The following is a 25,616-nucleotide window of genomic DNA, read 5'->3' as shown; positions in this document are numbered from 1 at the left end:
AGACAGAATGGGGGGAAAGAATCCAGGAAATCACATTGTAGGATTTTTAATGAATTAATTGGTAAATTCCTCGGTAAAATAAGTATTTGGTCACCTACAAACAAGCAAGATTTCTGGCTCTCACAGACCTGTAACAACTTCTTTAAGAGGCTCCTCTGTCCTCCACTCGTTACCTGTATTAATGGCACCTGTTTGAACTCGTTATCAGTATAAAAGACACCTGTCCACAACCTCAAACAGTCACACTCCAAACTCCACTATGGCCAAGACCAAAGAGCTGTCAAAGGACACCAGAAACAAAATTGTAGACCTGCACCAGGCTGGGAAGACTGAATCTGCAATAGGTAAGCAGCTTGGTGTGAAGAAATCAACTGTGGGAGCAATTATTAGAAAATGGAAGACATACAAGACCACTTATGATCTCCCTCGATCTGGGGCTCCACGCAAGATCTCACCCCATGGGGTCAAAATGATCACAAGAACGGTGAGCAAAAATCCCAGAACCACACGGGGGGACCTAGTGAATGACCTGCAGAGAGCTGGGACCAAAGTAACAAAGGCTACCATCAGTAACACACTACGCCGCCAGGGACTCAAATCCTGCAGTGCCAGACGTGTCCCCCTGCTTAAGCCAGTACATGTCCAGGCCTGTCTGAAGTTTGCTAGAGAGCATTTGGATGATCCAGAAGAGGACTGGGAGAATGTCATATGGTCAGATGAAACCACAATAGAACTTTTTGGTAAAAACTCAACTTGTCGTGTTTGGAGGAGAAAGAATGCTGAGTTGCATCCAAAGAACACCATACCTACTGTGAAGCATGGGGGTGGAAACATCATGCTTTGGGGCTGTTTTTCTGCAAAGGGACCAGGACGACTGATCTGTGTAAAGGAAAGAATGAATGGGGCCATATATCGTGAGATTTTGAGTGAAAACCTCCTTCCATCAGCAAGGGCATTGAAGATGAAACGCGGCTGGGTCTTTCAGCATGACAATGATCCCAAACACACCGCCCGGCCAACGAAGGAGTGGCTTCGTAAGAAGCATTTCAAGGTCCTGGAGTGGCCTAGCCAGTCTCCAGATCTCAACCCCATAGAAAATCTTTGGAGGGAGTTGAAAGTCCGTGTTGCCCAGTGACAGCCCCAAAACATCACTGCTCTAGAGGAGATCTGCATGGAGGAATGGGCCAAAATACCAGCAACAGTGTGTGAAAACCTTGTGAAGACTTACAGAAAACGTTTGACCTCTGTCATTGCCAACAAAGGGTATATAACAAAGTATTGAGATGAACTTTTGTTATTGACCAAATATTTATTTTCCACCATAATTTGCAAATAAATTCTTTAAAAATCAGACAGACAATGTGATTTTCTGGATTTTTTTTTCTCATTCTGTCTCTCATAGTTGAAGTGTACCTATGATGAAAATTACAGGCCTCTCTCATCTTTTTAAGTGGGAGAACTTGCACAATTGGTGGCTGACTAAATACTTTTTTGCCCCACTGTATAATGAAAACTCAATGTTCACAGTTGTACACATGCAGACTCACTTTTCACAAGCTTCTGATTAAAAGTGTAAGACAAACAGGTAAACGTCCAAGTCGTTTGGATAAATGCTGTGAATATCCTGTGTACAACAGGAGCGTCATACTCCTGTCCTAGAGGACCATAACCACATAAGACTATCCCTCTTCAAACACACCCATTAGGGTCTTGGGAATTAGCTGAGGAGTTGCATTAGATGTGTCAAATGATGCAAGCTCTCAGGTGTTATGATCCTCCAGTAACGTATCTGTTCACATCCTTGATTTAGATGTAACTGCATCATTACAAAGTACATTTTTTTTGGTAATTTTATACTTGTGCTAAGAGCTTAGCTCCACACATAATACAACACAGAACTGATATAAACACCGTATTAAATCACAAATAAAAAAATGGAACGTAGCAAAATAGAACAAAATCCACTGATATAAACAAATTGTAGAACAAATAAGACCGCTCTCTCTTGGCGCTTTCTCCCTTGCTGCCTTTAGACATAAACAACCTGAGCTTTGTTTTAGTTCAATTTAGCTTCTCCAGACTCCAGAGACATTTATCACCTCTGAGAGTTGTGCTGACGGACCCCTACGTGAGGACTGGGACAGTGGACCTACACAGAGAATGCTTCATTTGGACTCCTATTTTTGTCCAAAGCTAAACTGACTTTCTTACTCTTACAACATGTGCTGATGCATACAGTAGCTCCACAGCTCTGGTCTAATAGGGGCACAAATCTGCCTTCACAGAGTAAAACATTATGAACAGAGCTGACGACAGGAAAGAGGAATAATATGTTTCCCGCCAAAGGGGCAGTGAAGTAAAAGAGTAAACACTAGAAGCATATATCACAATACATTTCTGATATGGTTGTTTACTCGTCTAAATGAGCCTAAGAAAAGATGTGAAATATTTCCAGTCAACAGCACCACTGAGGAACTGCAGATGTTCAAATTGAACGAACATATAGATCTGCTCTTACTCAGTGCGTTTACATGCACATCCAAATCGAGCTACTGTCGGTAATCGAGCTAAGGGTCCCAGCAGGGGTGCCAGAGAAATCCAATCCTACATGCACACAAGGAAATCGAGCTATTGTGTGAGGTACATTGTGCACCCGAGCCACAGGTGGCGCTACACGCCCCATCGTGTTGGTACACTTCCGGTTGTCGTCATCAAGAAGAGCTATTCAAGAGTATAAACAAAGTTATCAGTTCCGTGTTCACAAGAAGAACGACGACGTTCGTTCTCCTTGTTCCTCCTGACCTCTTCTGCTGCTCACTACTAGTACTGTTGTCATGCCGACCGAGGCTGTTGTGTTTCCCCGCTTGTGGTCTCGTCACTCGTCACTTCTGGAAGGGGCAGTACTGAAGTAAGTAGCTCGATAGGGTTTACATGCACTAAGTAGCTCGGCTACAATAGCATAATCTAGGTCGCGTAGCTCGATTACGAGAAATCCAGTTCAGTTCGATTTCAGCAAAGCTAAAGTGTTTCCATGGCATCTAGAACTTCGATTTCAGTCGAGCTACGGCAGAAATTCGATTTTCTCTATGTGCATGTAAACGCACTGACTGACACAGGAGATTAAAGGACGCAAACGGCATTGTAAAGCCTAGGTCACAACCGGACGTACGATTTTTGGCGTTTCCCAAATCGCTGCGTTTTTTTTGTTCGTGGAGAAAGACGCACATTGGCCGTAAGTTTGTCTTGCAACCTGAAAAAAACGTAAGCACTCGTAGAGTTTGTTTGACATGACAAAGAACCTCTGCGGCCAGTCTACGGCTCAAAAATCAGCACGTCACACGCGCGTCCTCCGTGCGTTTCTTGCGTTTTTTTGCACGTAGACCGGCTGTAGGAGCATGTACGGCCAGTTGTGACCGAGGCTTTAATCACTTTCTAATTATCATTACACTTCAAATGGCGTGTAAAGCAATATTTGCGCTATGGTCAGGAGATTGTGAGGTCAAATCCTGATGCCACAGCCATCCTTGGCCAGGAGTTAAGGGCACAAAATCAGCCATGCACTTTAGGTGGGAGGTATATCGTATTCTTTCTTCCCCGAGAGCTCGTGTATGAGGAAGAAGGCAGATAGCGCTTTCATCCAAATGTTTTATGATGCACCAAGTTTGAAAAGATGTCACTAGCTGGCTTCACATCTTAGAGGAAGCACTTGTTCAAGCTCGTCAGTTGGTAGCTGTTGCATGATAATGGAGAGCTGGTTGGTGGGTTGGAAATACCAGGCGGACAGTTATTATATCTAAATTGCTAGATCTGAAAATTCATAGTGGCCATATTCTTGGTTATTCATGTATTTGTCTTATATTCCTAAATTGAATATCAGAGACGCCAACAATGACAAATGAAAAAGCGTAGCATCTCCGAGCGCAGTGAGGTGAAGCCGAGCAAAGTGAGGCTTCCCATTAGGGTGGGAGGCGCTGAGGCCCCCATAAACCAAATTTCAGGGAAGCTCAGAGATGCAATCTGGTTCTTTTTGAGAAAAAGAAATGCAGGGATTACTGTACAGTATAAGCTCAATCGTCCAAACTCGCCAGGGACAACGTCTGGCTAACCAAGAGGATGTTCAGACAAAAGGGGTTCAGATAACTGCGCTTGTACTGTAAATACAGTGTTTCAGTAGTTTCATCATGATCAACAACAAAAGCCAGAGTAAAAGATAAAAGATTTATGTATAGGGCTTTCAATAACAAAATTAATACTGTAATTACTTCCTGAACTGTGCACCAGTCTGGATTTAACATTTTGTCGTCTCGACGGCTGATTTGTAGGAATTGTGTTTGGTGGTTTTCATGTGGCGCTACGCATCGCCCTTCCCCTCATGCTGCACGCTGAAATTGCACCTACACAGAGTACAGTAGGCATGGTGATTATCCAGTTTCAACTGTACAATACACGGTGGTGTATTAAACTCAGAATTGCTGTTCACATAGCCTTCATCATTCACAATCCATGGTCTGTCCTCACTTCACACCTGACACTAGTTTGTGAGAGAAATCGAAAGTTTCAGTTCTGGAACACGACCGACGACGACAGTTTGCTTCCAGGAAGACGACTATGCATCACTACTGTGCGTTTCTCAGCACTGCATTTAACATGCGCTGTGATTGGCCGAGAGCACGAATCGGGTCACCTCTCGGCCAATAATGACGCAGCTAACCTAAGGATACGGAAATTCCTGGAATGAGTGTTAACAATGACACGTGAACAATCCGAACGCTGAGAACATGTTGATTTGATCGATACACGGGCAAAACCAGTTGAAAAAGGTATTATTTTTTAAGTCTCAGCGTAACACCGTAATTGTGCTTCAAATCCGTAGCTGCTACACCCAAATTGTGCATGTTGGCATCTCTGGAACAAATCAAAACAGTCTCAAAAATAATCATCAGTAACAACAAACGTTCAGCATGAGTCACCAATTCCAACTCATCTACAGTGGTAAGGCCAATTAACTGTTAATTATACATAATGCTAATCGTTCCTTATAAAATGTTGTCCAGGGACATTATATGAACTGCAATTTTGTTTAGGAGACCCTCCTGAGAATCATTAAAATGCAATCAGGAGCACCCACGCACCACAGCAATGAGGAGTCCCAAACTCATTTTAGTGTATCGTTGTGAGTCCAGTGCAGAAAACCTAATGATCATAAGCATATGATCATATTGAGCAATTTTCTGCATGAATAATGCTGAGGGAGATGATGCTGGACCAGGAACCAGCTTAATTAAGCATCTGGGCCACATGGCTCCTGTGGGCTTCCCCCACATGAGGTTAGCTGCTACACTGGGACTGGGAAGAAGAGAATGTGCTCACAAGCGCGTCCAGTCACGCCATGGGTGAGCACATGAACCACTCTCACTCGGCCTGCACATCGGCCATCAGGTGGAAGCATGAGCTCAGTTCAAGGGCAGGACCTGTACCCAGGGTTTCAGCTGCACATTCAGAGGTGTTAATTGTTCTTCACTGAGCCAGGACTCAACTCGCAGGAAGCATTTGATTAAAACAAAAACACGAAAATAACAAAATACAGCAATGTTCCTTTATGATATGTTAAGATTTGTATCCATTAGTTGTGCCTGCCATCGTGGACATGGGATGCATGCTTGAACAAAGTGGAATATGCGGTTTCAAACAAAAGCAACCATTAAATGTTTGCCAAGAAAGCTTTTCTGACAGCTTCACTTAAGAGACAGGATCTGCTTTCAGCCTAATCTCAAGCAATAATCTAATGGTATCAGAGAATGGACAAAGTAATGGGTTAGTGGCTTGATGTTTAGCATTGATTGAGGTCTCTTCTAATGGAAATGAGTGCAAACTACACTACTGGTTTAGCAGGGATTTGAGAAGGCACGTCACACTCCAGTTAAGAAACATACACATATAGGCTACATCCACACGACAACGGCAACGAGATGTTATTTAAAAATATATCGCGTCCAAATGGGCAACAATCAGTAAAATATCAGGTCCATATGGTGACGCAACGCTTGCTGAAAACGATGCAATACACATGCCACACCTCTAGGGGCGCTGTAAGACGGTCCCTTCGGAGACACCAGAACAATAGAAGAAGTAAGGACACATGCGCATAAACTATTATGCGCGAGACTTCATATTAGCCACAAAGTCAGGAAAATATGTTTGTAAAATTACATTATAATGACCAAATACAATGAAAAGTATTTTTCCAGTCTGAAAAATTCTGTCCAAACGAGATCCCATGTGATCTCGTTTGGACAGAAAACCTGTTGGTACAGTTAAACGCAGCTAATCTTTATTCTCCGCTTTGACCTCTCCAAAATGGCGGCGAGGATGACGTATGATTCTATGCGGAAGGCGGCGTCTTCAATGGTCCGGAATAAATTGAATGATACAGGATGGATTAATTTGTTGTTTCTCACCTGTGAAAGGTAATCCCATATGATCTCGTTTGGACGGTAAACCTGTTGGTACAGTTAAACGCAGCTAATCTTTATTCTCCGCTTTGACCTCTCCAATATGGCGGCGAGGATGACGTATGATTCTACGCGGAAGGCGGCGTCTTTAATGGTCCGGAATAAATTGGATTAATTTGCTCCTCTACGCCCTTTTTGAGGAATGTATTGTCGGACTTGAATCAATATCTGAAGAGGTGAGATCGCGCCTTTTTTCCCCTATTTTTGCTGGCGGGATTGCACCATTACACAATAAATATTCACAGTGAAAATATTTTGTAAGCACGTTTCATGAACCAAGTTATAGGATTTGTTGACAACTCGCATCGCAATGAGAACATTATTGGCACTACTGGTGTTAAGAATCAGACCATTTCATAAATGAATATTTTGCTGTAGAGCTGCAGTGTTTGTACAATTGCATGTTTTTGCTTCACTATTACTGTCACTATTCTGCTTCTTGCATTACTACTGTGAACTAACACTGAACATAATAATAATAATAATAATAATAATAATAATATCCAAGCTCGTGTTTCACTCTCACTAGTGCTCTGTAAGGCTTTTTCCTGGTGATATTCGTTACACTTCTACCCGGCGTGAAGCACTCACAGTCATGTGGTTGTGACGTCATCGTAAACAAATCCGTTCTACTCATCCAGACGACTTCACAACGGCAACGTTGCCAGATCTTTCCACTCTGGAACCCGTTCTCAAAAAGATTGCGTTTTGGGCACCCAAAACGCCGGTGCCGTGTGGACGCCAGGCCTAAACAATAAGCAATTGTATCGGAGTCACCTGAATCCGTTGCCGTGTGGACAGGGCCTTAGGCCCTGTCCACACGGCAACGGATTCAGGTGAATCTGATAAAAAAATTTTTATCGTTTCGGCCTGGCGTCCACACGGCACCGGCGTTTTGGGTGCCCCAACACGATATTTTTTGAGAACGGGTTCCAGAGTGGAAAGATCTGGCAATGGCGCCGTTGCGAAGTCGTCTGGATGAGTAGAACGGATTTGTTTATGATGATGTCACAACCACATGACTAGAACAAGCAGCACTCACTCATTCACGCCGGGTAGAAGAAGGGGTTTATGCGCATGCGTCCTACTTCTTCTATTGTTCTGGTGTCTCCGATGGGACCGTCTTACAGCGCACGTAGAGGTGTGGCATGTGTATTGCATCGTTTTCAGCAAGCGTTGCGTTGCCATATGAACCTGATATTTTACTGATCCGTTGCCCATGTGGACGTGATATTTTTTTTACCCGCTAAAAAAAAAAAAAATCTCGTTGCCGTTGTCGTGTGGATGTAGCCTTAAAGGCAGTTAAAATATAACAGTTACTACAGTAACAATAACACTCTGGAAAGTCATGTCTTTAAATAACAAACATTCTTTTTTTATTTTTTTAGAATCAGGCTTACCTTATTGTATCTTCAATAAGTCGATCTGAGCTGTAGGGGAAAAGAAAAAAGAATTTGTAAGAGGCTTAAACTGAAACCAGGATGAATGAATGACTAGAATTAAGCGTCTCCTTTTGGGATCAGTCCAGGAGTGTATTCACAGCAAGTCAGATGCAGGCAATGACCAGATGCTCTTCCTCTTTTGGAAAAGAAAACATTTCAATACTTTCTACAGATACACAAACTCTACTTATTAATTTTAAGTAGAAAGAGAATTAAAAATGCATCCAGATGTCAGGTTACAGTTCTAACGCAGCTTCAAGAAGTATCTTTAGAACTTTATTTCAGGCTCTGTGTTGGCTCCCTGGAATGAAAATGCAAATTATCTTCGAGACCTGTAATACACTGAACTAAAAGTTGACTCACGTCATTCCTAATGAAACTAAAACTGTGAGTAAACTCACTGTAGAATAATACCCCCCCCCAAAAAAACCCCCCCCAAAATTTGTCAACTGGAACTGTGTGTGAACTTAAATAAATGATACACCATGATTCAAATTCCTATTATTCATTCATCTCAATAATATATGGGGTCTAAATCCATTTGGTACAATGTGGTATCATTTCCAGGGTATCAACAAGCCTAGGAGGAGCCACATCACCAGATAATAACATATGTAAGAAAATAAGTATCTGTAAGACCTTGGTTCAGGATTATTTTCCTTCATGCACATCTTCAGGTGGTAGATTACAACTGTAAAGTTTCATCAAAATCCATCAAACCGTTTAGGAGGAGTCGCGCTTACTGTATAAGACATATGGACAGATGGATGGACAGACGGACGGATAGACAGGGTGACTTCTATCCCCCCCCCAAAAAAACCCCCCCCCCAAAAACCAAAAAAACACCTTTGTTTGCAGGGGTATAATAAAGTGTGCATACAGCTGACATGTACGTCTCAAAATCATGTCTGTGTTCAGGTTATGGTACAATACCCAGGAAAAACAGGAGCTGGGGGCATATATATAAAAAAAAAAAAAATCATTCACCTGTCTGAGACAAATGGGACTTTGCTTTGCCAGAAAACTCTGATTCTGACGTGCACTAAAACAAGATTACAAATTCTAGCCCTGCTCCAGGTCTCCCATGCCCCTTTTCCACCAAATCAGTTCCAGGGCTGGTTCGGGGCCAGTGCTTAGTTTGGAACCGGGTTTTCTGTTTCCACTGACAAAGAACTGGCTCTGGGACCAGAAAAACCGGTTCCAGGCTAGCACCAACTCTCTGCTGGGCTAGAGGAAAGAACCGCTTATATCAGCGGGGGGGACGACCAACAACAATAACAAGACCGCGACAGATCGCCATTTTTAAGCGACGAGAAGCAGCAGCTGTACAAACGCGAAGTCATCCATTATTATTATTGTTGTTGTTGCTGCTGCTGCTTCTTCCGTGTTGTTTTTGCTTCAATATTCGCACCAAGGTTTATGCAAACGTAGCAACGTAACTGACGTGTCTTCCCTTAGCACCGCGAGCTATGGAAAAGCAAACTGGTTCTCAGCTGGCTTGCAAGTTGAACGAGTTGTGAACCAGCACTGGCCCCGAACCAGCCCTGGAACTGATTTGGTGGAAAAGGGGTACCAGAGTACAGTGGTGCTACGGAATGTTGGCAGTGAAGAGGGCTGCAGTGGGTTGAACAGGTTAAATGGTCCACATTACTCATTCCAACAACTGTAATGCTACACTGAGGACACAAGTCACATACACAAACATGACCTAGGGCTTTGTGTTAGTCTAAGAGTAGCCCATCAGTTCAAAGGCTGTCATCAAAGTTCCGTTAAGTCACGATTAATCCTAAAGGCAAAAGCATAATCAAGCATGCCTTTGCAGCTCGACTAATTATTATAAATTGTGTCTTATTAGTTGTGCTGATACAGCAGCCATAGGACAGTTTCTTTGGATTTTGCAGCCTGGGCTTCCAAGTGGCACCATAACAAAATCCTTCGCCCTGTAATAATGAGATGTCAGGTTCAAATCACCACAATGGTCCAAGAAACCATAATATGCCCTGCTCTCTGAAGGATGGCATTTCTTTCTCCTCTGTTGATTAGTGCACTCCTCCAAATATGTTTAGTTGCCTTCTTTTGGCAAAACTCTTTGCCCATTTGTAGTAGACTAACTTTGGGGAAGGAAAAAAAAAAAAGTTATAAATGATCAGTTAATATTCCGATTGTGCACACTGTAACATTACCAAAACAAGAGTGCTCAATATCCCCCACTGGCAACTATGCCATAACTCTGGTAAAATGTGAAGGAATTGAACGAAATTACAATATGCGTATTACCGACATATAACAAAGACTCCTGTCAAGTTTCATGAAATTCCTCCGAAAACTGTGAGAGGAGTTGATTTCAGAAGGTGAGTACCCTTCCCGGCATGGATGGACGGAAATCGCCACGACATAATCCCCCTTCCCCCTGGTTGTCCAGGTGGTGCTCTGAAAACAGTGTGGGCTTTACAGATAATTGGGCTCATTTTGAGGGCACTGCTGGCCTGTTAGGGCGGGACGGTATCCATCCCACTCAGGAAGGTGCTGCTCTCCTTTCCTGCAGCATAGGTCATAGTCTCAGAACAGGCCTAGTTAATTTCTGACAATCCAGAGCCAAGGCCAGGGAGCAGACGAACAGGCTAAATCGACTGTCTGCTAGCTACAGAGTCGTCACTCAGGCCCTGTCCACACGGCAACGGATTCAGGTGAATCCGATAAAATTGTTTATCGTTTCGGCCTGGCGTCCACATGGCACCGGCGTTTTGGGCGCCCCAAAACGATATTTTTTGAGAACGGTTTCCAGAGTGGAAAAATCTGGCAACGGCGCCGTTGCGAAATCGTCTGGATGAGTAGAACGGATTTGTTTACGATGACATCACAACCACATGACTAGAATAAGCAGCGCTCACTCATTCACGCCGGGTAGAAGAAGGGGTTTATGCGCATGCGTCCTACTTCTTCTATTGTTCTGGTGTCTCCGATGGGACCGTCTTACAGCGCACGTAGTGGTGTGGCATGTGTATTGCATCATTTTCAGCAAGCGTTGCATTGCCATATGTACCTGATATTTTACTGATCCGTTGCCCATGTGGACGGGATATTTTTTTTTACCTGCTAAAAAAAAAAAAAATCTCGTTGCCATTGTCGTGCGGATGTAGCCTCAGGGTCCACTACATCGAGACTGTGTCTGTTCCCCGAGCTCAACAAAAAGGTAGGAATATTCAGAGAGTTTGTTCCAGTAACCTAATCAATATAAAATTAGATCATACTGACTGTACAGCTGCTGCCAGCACCTTTGACCTAAAGGTGGGGCTATTAAATATTAGATCTCGTACATCTAAAGAGCTAATGGTTAATGAACTCATTACTGATCAGGAGTTTAATATACCGTACTTTGTTTAACTGAAATATGGATGAAGCCAAATTAATATACAGCATTAAATGAAGCGAGTCCTCCTGGATACAGTTATATACACACCAGCCTCGTCTAACTGGTAGAGGAGGCGGCGTCGCGGTTATTTATAATGATTATCTAGGTGTAACACAAAAACCTGGTTATAAATGTAATACATTTGAAGTTCTTCATACTCATATAATGTATGTAGCCTCGAAAAATAAGTCTACCCAGTTAATTCCGGTACTTATTATTTACAGATTTTATCTCAGATCTGGTTATCTCCTTAGACAAAGCTTTTGTTGTCGGAGATTTTAATATTCACTTCGATAACCCAGAAGACCCTTTGAAAACAGCGTTTGTGTCCATTTTAGATTCAGTAGGGATTAATCAGAATGTCATAGGACCGACCCATAATGGAGGTCACACCCTCGATCTAATACTAACATTTGGGTTAAACGTAGAAAATATAGTCATACTTCCACAGTCTGAAGTTCTCAGATCATTATCTTATTCAAACTATGTCTGAGTAATAATATATGCACCTCACCACGCTACTGTATTAAACGTACATTCACGTCAACTACTGCACAGAGCTTTATACAGTAAATGATCTCCCAGAGTTATCAACTTTGACTGGGTCACTGTCAGCCCCTGCAGAACTTGATCAGGCAACTGAATGCTTAAGGCCAATTTATGCTGACAACGCAGTCTTTGCAGATGGCGTTGCAGATGGCGTCTGCTTAGCCCCCCCTTTGCAGACGCTCTGCGCGCACCTCCCAAAAATTGTGACCACCGCAGAAGCCTCGCAGACAGCGTCGCAGACAAGAGGGCTCTGATTGGTCCACTCTACATCCGCTGTACACGCACTTCCGCTTCCCTACTTTCCCGGTTTGGTTTGTTTTCACGACTGCCATTTTTAAAAACACGAGCGAAGATGGAGCAGCACGAAGAGCGGTTGATCGAGGAAGTGAGGAAGTACGTACATCTATACGACTCCAGTTCTAGTCATTATAAGTAACCGGAGGATAAACACTCCACTAACCACACCCACCAACTACTCCTAGCGATTTCGCAACTTCGCGCCCCCTTGCGTTGTGATGGTGAATAACATTGTGCACGCCTATTACTCCCAGCTCAATGATAAATTACAACTGTCTGCGAAAAGCTATCTGCGAAAGCCTTGTCGCAAGAGCATGCAGAGGCCTTTAGAGTCAACGTTCCGCCATACTTTAGATAATGTAGCTCCTCTTAAAAGGAAAATGGTCAGAGACAAAAAATTAGCACCCTGGTATAATGATGACACTCGCACATTAAAACAGACCACTCGAAAATTGGAACGTAAATGGCGTCAAACAAAGTTGGTAGTGTTCAAATTAGTGTGGAAGGAGAGCTTCCTGAAGTATAGAAAAGCTCTTAGTGCTGCTAGATCAACATCTCTCTCCTCCCTAATAGAAGATAAAAATAATCCTAGATTCCTATTTAATACTGCAGCAAAATTAACCAGGAATAAGTCCACTATAGACACAGGCATACCTGTAGTATGTAGTAGTAACGATTTCATGAATTTTTTTTAATGACAAAATTGAGAATATCCGAGAAAAATTCAAACTACTAATTTAAGGTCAATGTAAGTGACCCTGTAGTTAACAATATAACTGTATCATAAATGTATGTTGAGTTGTTTGCTCTGAATACCTTTTAAAACAATAAAAACATTTTGAAATAAACAATATAACTGTATCAGATCAGCAATTAAAATGTTTTACTCCCCTTAGAGAAACTGAATTACTTTCATTAATCTCAGCATCAAAAGCCTCAACTTGTGGACTAGATCCCTTACCTACACGTCTATTCAAACACATAATACCTGAAGTAATTGAACCGCTTCTAAAAATAATAAATTATTCTCTTACGATTGGCTATGTACCCAAATCTTTTAAACTAGCAGTTATCAAACCCCTGATTAAAAAACCTGACCTTGATCCCCGTCAGCTGTCCAATTATCGGCCAATATCAAACCTCCCCTTTATCTCCAAGATCCTTGAAAAAGCTGTTGCACAACAGTTATCCTCATATTTACATAGGAATAACATCCATGAAATGGATCAGTCAGGATTTAGACCTCATCATAGCACAGAGACAGCTCTGGTTAAAGTAGTAAACGACCTACTGTTGGCGTCTGATCAGGGCTGTGTCTCGCTGCTTGTGTTGCTTGACCTCAGTGCAGCATTTGATAGCATTGATCATTCCATTCTTCTGGATAGACTAGAAAATGTTGTGGGAGTTAAGGGAACAGCCCTCTCCTGGCTCAGCTCTTATTTAACTGATCGCTATCAGTATGTTGATGTAAATGGTGATTTTTCTAGACATACTGAGGTAAAGTTTGGTGTTCCACAAGGTTCTGTCTTGGGTCCACTGCTTTTTTCTTTATACATGTTACCTCTGGGTGATATTATTCGTAAACATTGTATTAGTTTCCACTGTTATGCTGATGACAAACATTTGTATGTTTCTGCAAAACCTGATGAGAGACACCAGCTTAATAGAATTGAGGAATGTGTAAAGGACATTAGACACTGGATGCTTATTAATTTCCTTCTGCTTAACTCCGACAAGACTGAAGTACTTGTACTAGGACCACATGCAGCTAGAAGTAAGTTTTCTGATTACACAGTAACTCTGGATGGCCTTTCTGTTTCTTCACGTGCAGCAGTAAAAGACCTCGGGGTGATTATTGACCCCAGTCTTTCATTCGAAACTCACACTGATAACATCACCCGGATAGCTTTCTTTCATCTCAGAAATATTGCTAAGATAAGAAATTTAATGTCACTACATGACGCGGAAAAACTAGTTCATGTTTTCGTTACCTCCAGGTTGGATTAGTGTAATGCCTTACTGTCTGGATGTTCCAATAAGTGCATAAACAAACTCCAGTTAGTTCAAAACGCAACAGCAAGAGTCCTTACTAGAACTAGAAAATATGGCCACATCACCCCTGTCTTATCCACACTGCATTGGCTCCCAATCAAATTTCGTATTGATTATAAAATACTACTATTGACCTTTAAAGCACTGAATGGTCTCGCACCACAGTACCTGAGTGAACTTCTGCTCCCCTGTGACCCGCCACACCTACTTAGATCAAAAGGTGCAGGCTATCTGCTGGTACCTCGTATAGTGAAGGCTACATCAGGGGGCAGAGCCTTTTCTTACAAAGCCCCACAGTTATGGAACAGCTTTCCAAGTAGTGTTCGGGAATCAGACACAGTCTCAGCATTTAAGTCTAGGCTGAAAACATATCTGTTTAGTCAAGCTTTTTGTTAATGGGGTTTATGAGGTAAAGGAGTAGATCTGGAGGGTCCTCAGACAGAGTGTTTTGGTAAACTGGGATGTATGGATGCTGTCAGTCCCCACTCGCTTGCTCACTCGAGTTTGTTGACGGTGTAGTGGCTGCTGCTTTATGTCCTGGGGCTCCCTCATGCCTGTGTTACCTTCTGGCTCTCCCCTTTTAGTTATGCTGTCATAGTTAGTTGCCGGAGTCCCTGCTTGTACTCAGTGCAATATGTATACTGTTCCTACTTATTCAGGTGACACTGGGCATACCTAACATCCTGTGTTTTCTCTCTCTTCTCCCCCCCCCAAAATCTGTCCCTCTGAGTTACATGTCAGTCCTGGGATCGAGATGCTGACCTCTTCTGCTCCTCGGACCCACCTGATCCATCCTGGTGCCCTGTGTCTGGTTGGAGTCTCATCGCATCACTCCTGTGGAGGGCGGCCCCATGTGGACAGTTGGGGGTCGCGCCTGGAGGACGCTCTGGACTCTTGCAGTGGTGCTTTTGTGGCTGGGGACTGCAGTTGACTTGCTGACTTTGGGACTGCGGTTGTCGTGAACGGTTTTGTGCTCGGGTTTCTATCGGTGGGGGGTTTATAGCATCAACGAAGCTGACTTTGTTAGGACTGTTAATGTTATAGTCATGTTGTCTGTTGTTGCCCGGATGGGGACGGGTTCCCTTTTGAGTCTGGTTCCTCTCGGGGTTTCTTCCTCGTGTCGTCTGAGGGAGTTTTTCCTTGCCACCGTTGCCACAGGCTTGCTCGTTGGGGATAGATTAGGGATAAAATTAGCTCATATTTTAAGTCATTCAAGTTCTGTAAAGCTGCTTTGCGACAATGTTTATTGTTAAAAGCGCTATACAAATAAACTTGACTTGACTTCGGGCCTTTTGGCCAGTGGGGGATTGTGAGGGAAGTTGATTTCAGAAAGCAAGCACACCTTCATGAAATTGCCAAAGTACAAGTTTGTTAATAATCAAGGGCTGTAACTCTGGTAAAATTTGCCCAAATTAAAAGAAATTTCAATATGCGTATAACTGCCATATAACCAAGCCTTTTGCCAAGTTTGGTGAAATTCCTCCACAAATTGTGAGAGGAGTTGATTTTAGAAGGAAAACACACTCATGAAACTGTCAAATTATAACTGTGTTAATCAAGCGCTGTAACTCTGGTAAAATGTGACCAAATTTAACAAAATTGCAATATGCGCATTATCGACATATAACAAGGAATCCTGCCAAGTTTTGTGAAATTCCTCCAAAAATTGTGAGAGGAGTTGATTTCAGAAGGTGAGCACCCTTGGACAGACGGACATCACCACGACATAATCCCCCTTCAGGCCTTTCGGTCATCGGGGGAAAATTATCAAATACAGTGGTTATTTTGTATTTAAAAAAGTATTGGAAAGCAAAGCCCATTCTTTTGTTTCTCATATACACTGAAGCCATTTGAATTTGAGAGCAAAAGATGAATACGAGACAGTAGATCAAAATTTCAGTTTTCATTTCCTGATATATACACAAGAGGTGTTAAACGACTCAGAACATGGGTCCTTTTGTTTGAACCCACTCATTTTTCAAGTGATCAAAAATACTGGCACATGTGACTGACAGGTGTTTCTTGTTGCCCAGATGTGCCCTGTTAGATTAACCGTTTAAAAACAACCATAGTTCTGGATGTCTATTCTTGGCTTGAGCCATGGGTCTCACCTGTAAAGTCTACATTTGTTGTTAAAAATGGTAAACCAACACAAAGACCAGAGAGCTGTCTATGGAAGAACAGCAAGCCATTCTGAATCCGAGAAAAGAGGTATTTATCGGAGCCACTGAGCAAGCACTGGGCATAGCCTATCCAATAATTAGAATGACCTGAAAAAGAAAGAAACCACTGGTGTACTAAGAACAAAAAATCAAACACGTCACTTGGGGGGGGGGGGGGGGGGCGGGACCCACCAGTTAATGACAAACATCATGAAAGCTATGAAGAAAACCCCCCCAAAACAAGTGTCAGTGACATCAACAACCTCCGTAGGGGAGGAGAGATGGTATGGCAATCCATTCTTGAAAGAAGACTTTGAAATCAGAAATACAGAGGCCATACCACAAGATGCAAACCACTCATCAGCAGTAAGAATCAGAAGACCAAGTTGGAATTCGCAAAGAACTAGACAGATGAGCCACATAACGTCTGGAACCAGGATTAACCTCTACAAAAGTGAAAGTCAAAGTGTGGAGAAAGAAAGGATCTGATCAAGATCCAAAACATACAAGCTCATCGATCAAGCATGTTGGAGGAACCGTCATGGCTTCTTGGGCTTGCATGGCTGCTTCCGGAACAGTCTCACTAATCTTCATTGACGATGTAACTCGATCACAGCAGCAGGATGAATTCAGAAGTCTACAGAAACATTCTGCAGCTGCCAAAAGGTGCCATGTTCCAAGTTGTTTAAAACATCTAGATGTATCAGGAAATGAAATTCTGACCTATTGTCCTATTTTGATCTAAAATCCAAATATCTTCTGTGTATAGCAAAAACAAATAAATTGCCCTTGCCATTCCAATATTTTTGGAGGGGGAATGTGATGTAATAAATGTGCTCACTTGATGTTATTAAATGCATTTTCCCTATGAAAACAGTAGCTGCACTGCAAAAAAAAATTGAAAACTGAATTTGAGGACAAAGTTGCTTAATATGAGTGAAATTATCTTGCTGTATGGACAGATATTTTTACTCGATAAGACATCTTAGAATAAGTTGGTTGCAATCTAGAACTAGGTTTAATAATCTCAGAATTGGTGTCTTGTATTCTAATAGGAAATGCTAGATCGTTTCAACTATTTTCAAGATATTTTCACTTGCTAAGATATCCTTTTTTGCAGTGTGTGTGTGTGTGTGTTCGAGACACGCTCATAGCTGTAGGGTAGCTTCAGCCATTTCAGAACTTTTAACTAATGCACTTCAGAAAATGAGAAAGAGCATGTTAGATGAATTTACTACTTCTAATCCCCCCCCCATGTGCTCCCCAATTAGGTCATCTGCCAATTCCCAGCAGCCAGCTCTTCCCATCATATGACGTCTACCAACAAGGGAGGGTGAAGGCTGACACGTGCACATCCAAATAAAAGTACTGCATATTGTTGTTTTTTTTTTTGGAAACCGTGAGAGATGGTGAGGGCTCAGAATCCGGACACTAGGAGGCTGTTAATGAAATGACGGTTCCTCCATTTGCCATCATGACAATCATGCATTTTTTTTTTCATAACCCTAAGACACATGAACCCAGCCAACCACATTTTTTCAAACTACTGCTCGTGTTACATCACAAGGCAGCATAGCACACTTGAAGGAAAAGTGATATCTCCCTTCTTCTACATAGATGAGCACACAGATTAGTGTTGCTGTGACTGACGGGGGGTAGAGAGTATAGAGATCTTGCAGTCACGTGACCGGAAAGTACACAGCCGCCATCTTGTCGGTCAAAAACACAGCTGAATACTGCTGCACTCGTGTACAGAATGGATCAATTTCAACCGACGGACTACACGGCTCATTTTTCTAATGAGCAGATAACTAGATATATGTCTAAAATAAACGATCTACAGATTAGTGACCCTTATGGCTTACTGGACGGAGTTTTCAAGACCGGATTTTGAACTGCCAGCGGAATACCCAGACGTGTATAATTACCTCATTAACTTTCCCTCGCTGTTCAGTGGTGAAGCACTGCGTGCTTATAAATCTCTGGACAGTTATCTTTACAGAAATTCAGGATTTGTCAGCGACTCAGATGTGGCATCTTGTAAACAAGAATCCTCATTGGATGGGTAAGTCACTTAAGTATTGAGTATAGCACTGACCAGCCGATTATAGAATAGAATAAGGTAATTCCAGCTGTAATTCCAAATCGTCCGTTTTGTTTACCATGGATCTGGCGTTGGAGAGGTAGAGGCTTAGCAGTGGAGGTTTGAGTAGCTGTTTTCTGAGCTTAGTCAACAGGCCGGCTCTGCCTGCAGCCTGGCTTTTGCTTCCGCTCCCGACGCCGCCTCCATCGCTTTGCTTCCGATAACAATCCACGGAGACCCCGCTGGTCTCGCTATCTCGTCCGGAATGTTGTGCATGCGATGGAAATCGCTACAAACCGTCATTTTCTGCTGGAAACCAATGTCCAGTAAGTCCATACAGTTGTAGTGGATATTGAAGTCCGGTACAGACGAACAACACGCAAAAATACACACAAAAAACGTGCACAGGTAGGGAGAGCTTGTAGCCGCAGCCGTTGTAGTAGAATTGTATATAGTAGGGTTTTCCAGAAGAAAAGGTAGAAGTAAAAGCAGAAGTAGAACCAGAAGTAGAAGTAGAAGGCGGAAATATGGCGTTTGACCGCCAAGATGGCGTCTGTCACAATCTGGATCGGCTGTGACGTCACATGCAAGTGCTCCATACCATGCTGTCAGGACTGAAACAATGGCCACCAAGCCAACAACGAATGCCGTTGAGGAGATGATCTTATTTATGAGTCTAGTTCAGGAGTGCACAGTTGTGGAAGCCACTGGTTGAATCAAATTAGCTCGAGAAGGTGTTTGTATCTAGCTGCACTTAAACAAAGCACTGCAGGCGTCAATTCGACAAACAGGAATTTTCCTGTGTATAACCACAAAATTACACTTCTGTCAGGCAGTGAGAGGGTGCAGAGGCGTGTAATTATATGTTGCTGATTAATACAATTATCTACACTCGTAAGAAGCTGCTTTCCTGCAGCAATGTGTTGGTAATAACCTGAAAAGGTCTCTGTGGAAATAAACGATTGAGCCACTTCATAACCCAGGCGCACCTTGTTCAGATCTTCTCCACTGCTGCTGGAAGTATACAGGGATGAGAGGACAAAATGAGCAGCATATGATGGGCAAATGAAGTGTATATGAAGGTATACACAGGTCCTTTCAATGCTTCCACACAGAACCCAGTAACTAAACCACACCCTCTCAAAACAACTATGGCTCATGGGACATGACATCATCCTTTTGAGATCTGGGGCCTGCACAACCAACCAATGCACTCAGCATTTTACTACTCCGTTACAACTGATCATTTTTAGTGCAGTATATTTTCAATAGGACAATGAAGAACATAAACTATATTGCCAAAAGTATTTGCTCACCCATCCAAATTATCGGAATCAGGCGTTCCAATCACTTCCATGGCCACAAGTGTATAAAAATCAAGCATCTAGGCATGCAGACTGTTTTTACAGTTTGGAGCTCGCCCCTTCCTCTTCCAACATGACTGTGCACCAGTGCACAAAGCAAGGTCCATAAAGACATGGATGACAGAGTCTGGTGTGGATGAACTTGACTGGCCTGCACAGAGTCCTGACCTCAACCCGATAGAACACCTTTGGGATGAATTAGAGCGGAGACTGAGAGCCAGGCCTTCTCGTCCAACATCAGTGTGTGACCTCACAAATGCGCTTCTGGAAGAATGGTCAAAAATTCCCATAAACACACTCCTAAACCTTGTGGACAGCCTTCCCAGAAGAGCTGAAGCTGTTCTAGCTACAAAGGGTGGACCGACGTCATATTGAACCCTATGGATTAGGAATGGGATGTCACTTAAGCTCATATGTGAGTCAAGGCAGGTGAGCGAATACTTTTGGCAATATAGTGTATATTTGCTTACAAATTTCTCAAGACCACAGGAATGAAAATAAACAAACAAATACATTATTTATTCTTTCATTCTATCCCTATTCCCTGGATATGAGCAACTGCACACTCTGATTAGCGACTCTACTACCAGGCTATCATTTCATATACCATGAATAGAGAAAAACAAAATGGCAGAGCGTGTTGCTGAACCAATTGAGAACGAAATAAAAAAATTCTACTTGAAGACAAAACTACAAAAAAATTCACAAAATATGGAAAAAAATTATTTGATGGTAAGAACGTTTTTTTTTTTTCAAGAATTATTATGGCATTTTTCACAAATTGCTACTGCCACTTTGCCGGTTTGTTTACATTCTAAGCAGAAATTATTTTGTTGGCTGTTTTGCATAAAGTTTTTATTTACTGAATTTCCAAAAATAAAAATGCTGTTTCTCAAAATCCAGTGAATGTGGATTGAATAAAACAGTTATTCCACTCAATCTCATCATACATGGCTTATAGCCAACTCAGAGCAATGCGCCTCGTCAGCTATCAGCTCATATACGACTTGACTTCGTGGAATAGATATTATATATATAAAAACACACAGGGTTAAAACATTTTGATATCATTTCACAATCTAATAACCTTGCCAATTCTCATTTAATTGACCTCAAATTTAAACAGCATGTGTGGAAACAGGTCAAAAAAAATTTTTTTTGTTTGTATCTTTTTAGGTATAGAAATGCCATTCACTGGAAAAGAAAAGGTGTTGTGTGTGTTAGAGTGCCGTACGCCAGGCGGCGCGCATATTGAAAATTTGTGAAATCATTCATGGAATCCACATACCTTTGAATTTCTCTTTCAAATTTTGAGGAATAAATCTTATATTACTCAACATTAAAGGGCATATTCTGGACCAATTTAGTGTTTTTTTTTAATATGAAAGTACACTATCGTTCAAAAGTTTGGGGTCACTTTGAAATGTCCTTATTTTTGAAAGAAAAGCACTGTTCTTTTCAATGAAGATGACTTTAAACTAATCAGAAATCCACTCTATACATTGCTAATGTGGTAAATGACTATTCTAGCTGCAAATGTGTGGTTTTGGTGCAATATCTCCATAGGTGTATAGAGGCCCATTTCCAGCAACTCTCACTCCAGTGTTCTAATGGTACAATGTGTTTGCTCATTGCCTCAGAAGGCTAATGGATGATTAGAAAACCCTTGTACAATCATGTTAGCACAGCTGAAAACAGTTGAGCTCTTTAGAGAAGCTATAAAACTGACCTTCCTTTGAGCAGATTGAGTTTCTGGAGCATCACATTTGTGGGGTCGATTAAATGCTCAAAATGGCCAGAAAAATGTCTTGACTATATTTTCTATTCATTTTACAACTTATGGTGGGAAATAAAAGTGTGACTTTTCATGGAAAACACTAAATTGTCTGGGTGACCCCAAACTTTTGAACGGTAGTGTATGTCTCTTTACACACTCATCCAGAAGGGTAATTTTGCACAAGGCCATCTGTCTACAGCAGAAAAAAATAAAATAACAAAACGCGTCCGGAAAAATCCTAAGGGAGTCTGGAGCCAGATTTGTGACGTTACCTGCGGAAGCGCCAGCAGGCTGCGCGAGCTTTGCACGGTTTCAGTGCACAGCCTGTGTAGACCAAGCGCTCCCATTTCTCTCTCATTGTCCGGTCTTTTGGGAAACGATGAGTACTAATCCCATCAAGATTGGTGTTGCTACACCCTCCTACGATACATCTGTTAACCATTTTAATAATTACATGATAATGTTGAAGAAATTTGCAGAAAACCACCAGGTCGTTTTCTCATAAACAAACCAGCGCTGACGTAGGATTCAGAGGGAGGCGTCCCACACGTGACGTCATGAAATTCAAATGCCAAGTTTTTTCAGAGGCGGACCAATTCGCCTCAAATGGCTTGATTTCAACTGAATTTTTCTGGTATTGCACAAGGTAAAAAATTGCAGAGAATACAGAAATGTTACAGATATTTGACCAAAGTTTAATATAAAATAGGAGAATTACATTGATCTTGCTCCTGAATTTACCCGTGATATGCATTTTAAGCCTGTTCAGTTATATTTGCCTAGACTATGTAGTTTCTGGGATATTTACATCTCAAATATCATCACATTTTTTGAAACACCCTGTGTGTGTGTGTATATGCACTACTGATACCACTTCAGATACTTTGGATAGAGAAGATTAATAGTGGGGCGGCACGATGGTGTAGTGGTTAGCGCTGTCGCCTCACAGCAAGAAGGTCCGGGTTCGAGCCCCGTGGCCGGCGAGGGCCTTTCTGTGCGGAGTTTGCATGTTCTCCCCGTGTCCGCGTGGGTTTCCTCCGGGTGCTCCGGTTTCCCCCACAGTCCAAAGACATGCAGGTTAGGTTAACTGGTGACTCTAAATTGAGCGTAGGTGTGAATGTGAGTGTGAATGGTTGTCTGTGTCTATGTGTCAGCCCTGTGATGACCTGGCGACTTGTCCAGGGTGTACCCTGCCTTCCGCCCGTAGTCAGCTGGGATAGGCTCCAGCTTGCCTGCGACCCTGTAGAACAGGATAAAGCGGCTAGAGATAACGAGATGAGATTAATAGTTTCCAGTAAACAAGAGGCTGCCTCCTCACAGCTGTACAGACCAACGCACGGCTGTTTAAACAGTGAGAATGCTCCACTCTGATTCATTGTTTTTTTACAGGCAGAAATGAGACCTGGCTGAAAGATTTACTGGCCTCTATCAGTGCAGAACAGGCAGAATGTCACAAACCGGTGTTACATGAGAGCGTGTGTGTGTGTATAAAGATATTCTCAGGCAGTAAAAAGCAGCCCTCAAACTGCCAGTCTGAGCTGTTACAGTCATTAGGTCAGTCATTATCAGAAAGCACAAATTCAACTCTCAGAGCCACTCATCCTGCTGATTTCTTCCTGTCTCAGCTTTAGCCATTCAAACCGGCAGATTCAGTTTGTCTTATAAATCCCATAACGCCATCCAAGAAGTGTACTTAATACATTTACACAGTGCTTACTTCAATGATGCATGAAGAGAGCTCATTATTCCCGTTCCCAAATTGAATACTGTCCTTCACTGAGCAGCATCATTATGAAGCAGAATTCAGTCTTGAAACATTATAACGAGTTGGAATACGACTGACTTACTTTATCTGTTTCTCACTGTATGGAGGTACAGAAGAATCACTGTGCCTCTATTTGTAAACACGGATGGCCTGGTTTCAGCAGCTCTCGCATGCTTTCCTCTTTCACTTTTCTCTTCCATATTTTAAATTAAAAATCCTATTTAGCTGTACTCACAGACAGTCTTGGATGGCTCAACTGGATTATTGATCTTCTGCATATGCCAAATAAATGAATGCCTGAAAACTGTCCACTCTTCAGATTCTTCCCCCCCCATAGATGATATAAACAAACAATGGCACAACAGGTCTGGCAGGGACATAGAACTGCCCCCGGTCCTCGTCTCGTCTTGTGAAACCCTACAGCTGCTGCACTCACATACTGTAAAGATCTACAGCAGCTAGTAATAAATAAGGAGCTACAGCTAGTAAATGGATATTCTGCAATGTAATATGACGTAGCCCATCTGTCTTATTTCACCATCTCGGCCAGCCACACATTACAGGAACAGCGGAATGATAGAAACCGCTAATAACCTGTGATACGCTCCATTAGACTAGCAGTCTCGAACCTGAGGCAAATATTAAAAGGGTCAATGGTCTAGAACATAAGCTCATAAATCAAATATCAATATAAAACCAACTGAGACAAATTAGGTAACTTTAACCATAAAAATGTCACAAAGACTTCATCGGGTCTTTCCGAACTTCTTGCTCACTCTGTATGTACGCATCTTTAATCAGAACATCACCGTCTGTGAGAGGCAGCGAGAGATTTATGTCACAGCTCAACAGGAGTTGACAGAGAAAGGGGAGAGCGCATCCGAATCCAGGCTGTGGAGCTCCATCTGCTGCTTTAATACCGCACGACTCCACTGTAAGTCCTCACCCAGTGTCTCTCGGTGTATTCTAATCTGTCACTCATATGCTTAAACACAATACGACTTAGTGAGACACATCTGTGAGATATTAAAGTAACTCTTCCAAAAATTAAATTTAGTGTTGTACCACTGAACTGGCAAGGTCTCCTGTACATGTTGCGAGCAGGACATTCTTCCATTTCCTCTGCTGGTCACCGCGGTTTTACACCACCACAGGGAGTTGGTGAAAGGAAACTGAGGTCGATAATGGAATAAGAGGCGTGCTTGGCAGAGGTTGCCAACGCTGACTCAATGATGTCTTTTCCAGCATACATGAAAAAAAACCACTCTGATCTGGGTAAGATTTTTTTTTTAAATGGTATACACAAAAATGAGAAAATGAATAATTTCCTCTCGAGCTCAGTATCACAGGCCTACACTGGTGCTGAACCCACGCAATAACGAAAGGCTTTAACATCATGCCAGTTAGCAAGATTATCAGTTTATCTGAATTGTAAGAATGAGATCATTAGTATATATGTGAGGCGGTCTGGGAAAATACTATGGTTGTTGCGGTGAGAGAATTCGAGGGGAAAAAAAAAGACAAAATACAGGTTTTCTGCCTATAACATACTTTAACACCTCTCAGCTTTAAGGTTCCATAAATATATTTCACCAAAACAACATGGGAATGTTTATTATTATTATTTTTAACCTTGCCTTGGCTTTAAAAAAAATAAATAAATAAACTGGGGGCTTGATGGGCAGGAAGCATGTACTTTCCTTCATTCCGTTAGACAGAATGAAAGAATAAAAGCAGAACCAGGAATTTGTTAAAGGAGAACTGAAGTCATTTTTAAACTTGCTTTATTTCTTAATTAACGTGTTATTCAATTACGTTTTCGGTTTTAATAACCTTATATCGTGACTCGTATTGGCAGCTGATTGCAATTAAATGTTATACTTATCGGCCTATTCGGTTTTTAGCCGTGTTGAATTTAGTTCGTTTGGTCCACGGCAGGCGTCGCTTATCCGCGCGATCTTCACGAGACTTGTGCGAGACTTTGAAATGTCAAGTGTCAGCGCCGCCATTTTGAAAACTGTTTTCCAAATGAAATATTGCACAAAAACGAGTTTAAATGACGATTACTGCCTACTTTTTTCAAACTTTCCTGATTGCTATCAAAACAAGCAAAACTTCCGGCTTGATTACATCAGCATTCGAAGGATGGCGCGCGCGTCTCTCACGGTCTCACTCTCGGCGTATTACCGGGTTACCGCGGT

At 42.2% G+C, this 25,616-nt stretch overlaps 1 protein-coding gene across 1 annotated transcript in view; it reads right to left on the bottom strand.

Annotated features, from left to right (window-relative positions):
• The window catches only part of gosr1 (golgi SNAP receptor complex member 1), a 73,893-nt gene that overhangs the window by 7,509 nt on the left and 40,768 nt on the right, over positions 1 to 25,616 (bottom strand). Inside the window, exon 7 of the mRNA XM_060943964.1 lies at positions 7,913 to 7,942. Coding sequence (XP_060799947.1) covers positions 7,913 to 7,942 — 30 coding nt within the window. The remainder of the gene's footprint in view (positions 1 to 7,912; positions 7,943 to 25,616) is intronic.

This window comes from Neoarius graeffei, chromosome 17 (genome assembly GCF_027579695.1).
Source record: "Neoarius graeffei isolate fNeoGra1 chromosome 17, fNeoGra1.pri, whole genome shotgun sequence".
Lineage (NCBI taxonomy): Eukaryota > Metazoa > Chordata > Actinopteri > Siluriformes > Ariidae > Neoarius > Neoarius graeffei.
The sequence above is the reverse complement of the archived record's forward strand: the minus strand, read 5'-3'. Positions and strand labels throughout refer to the sequence as shown.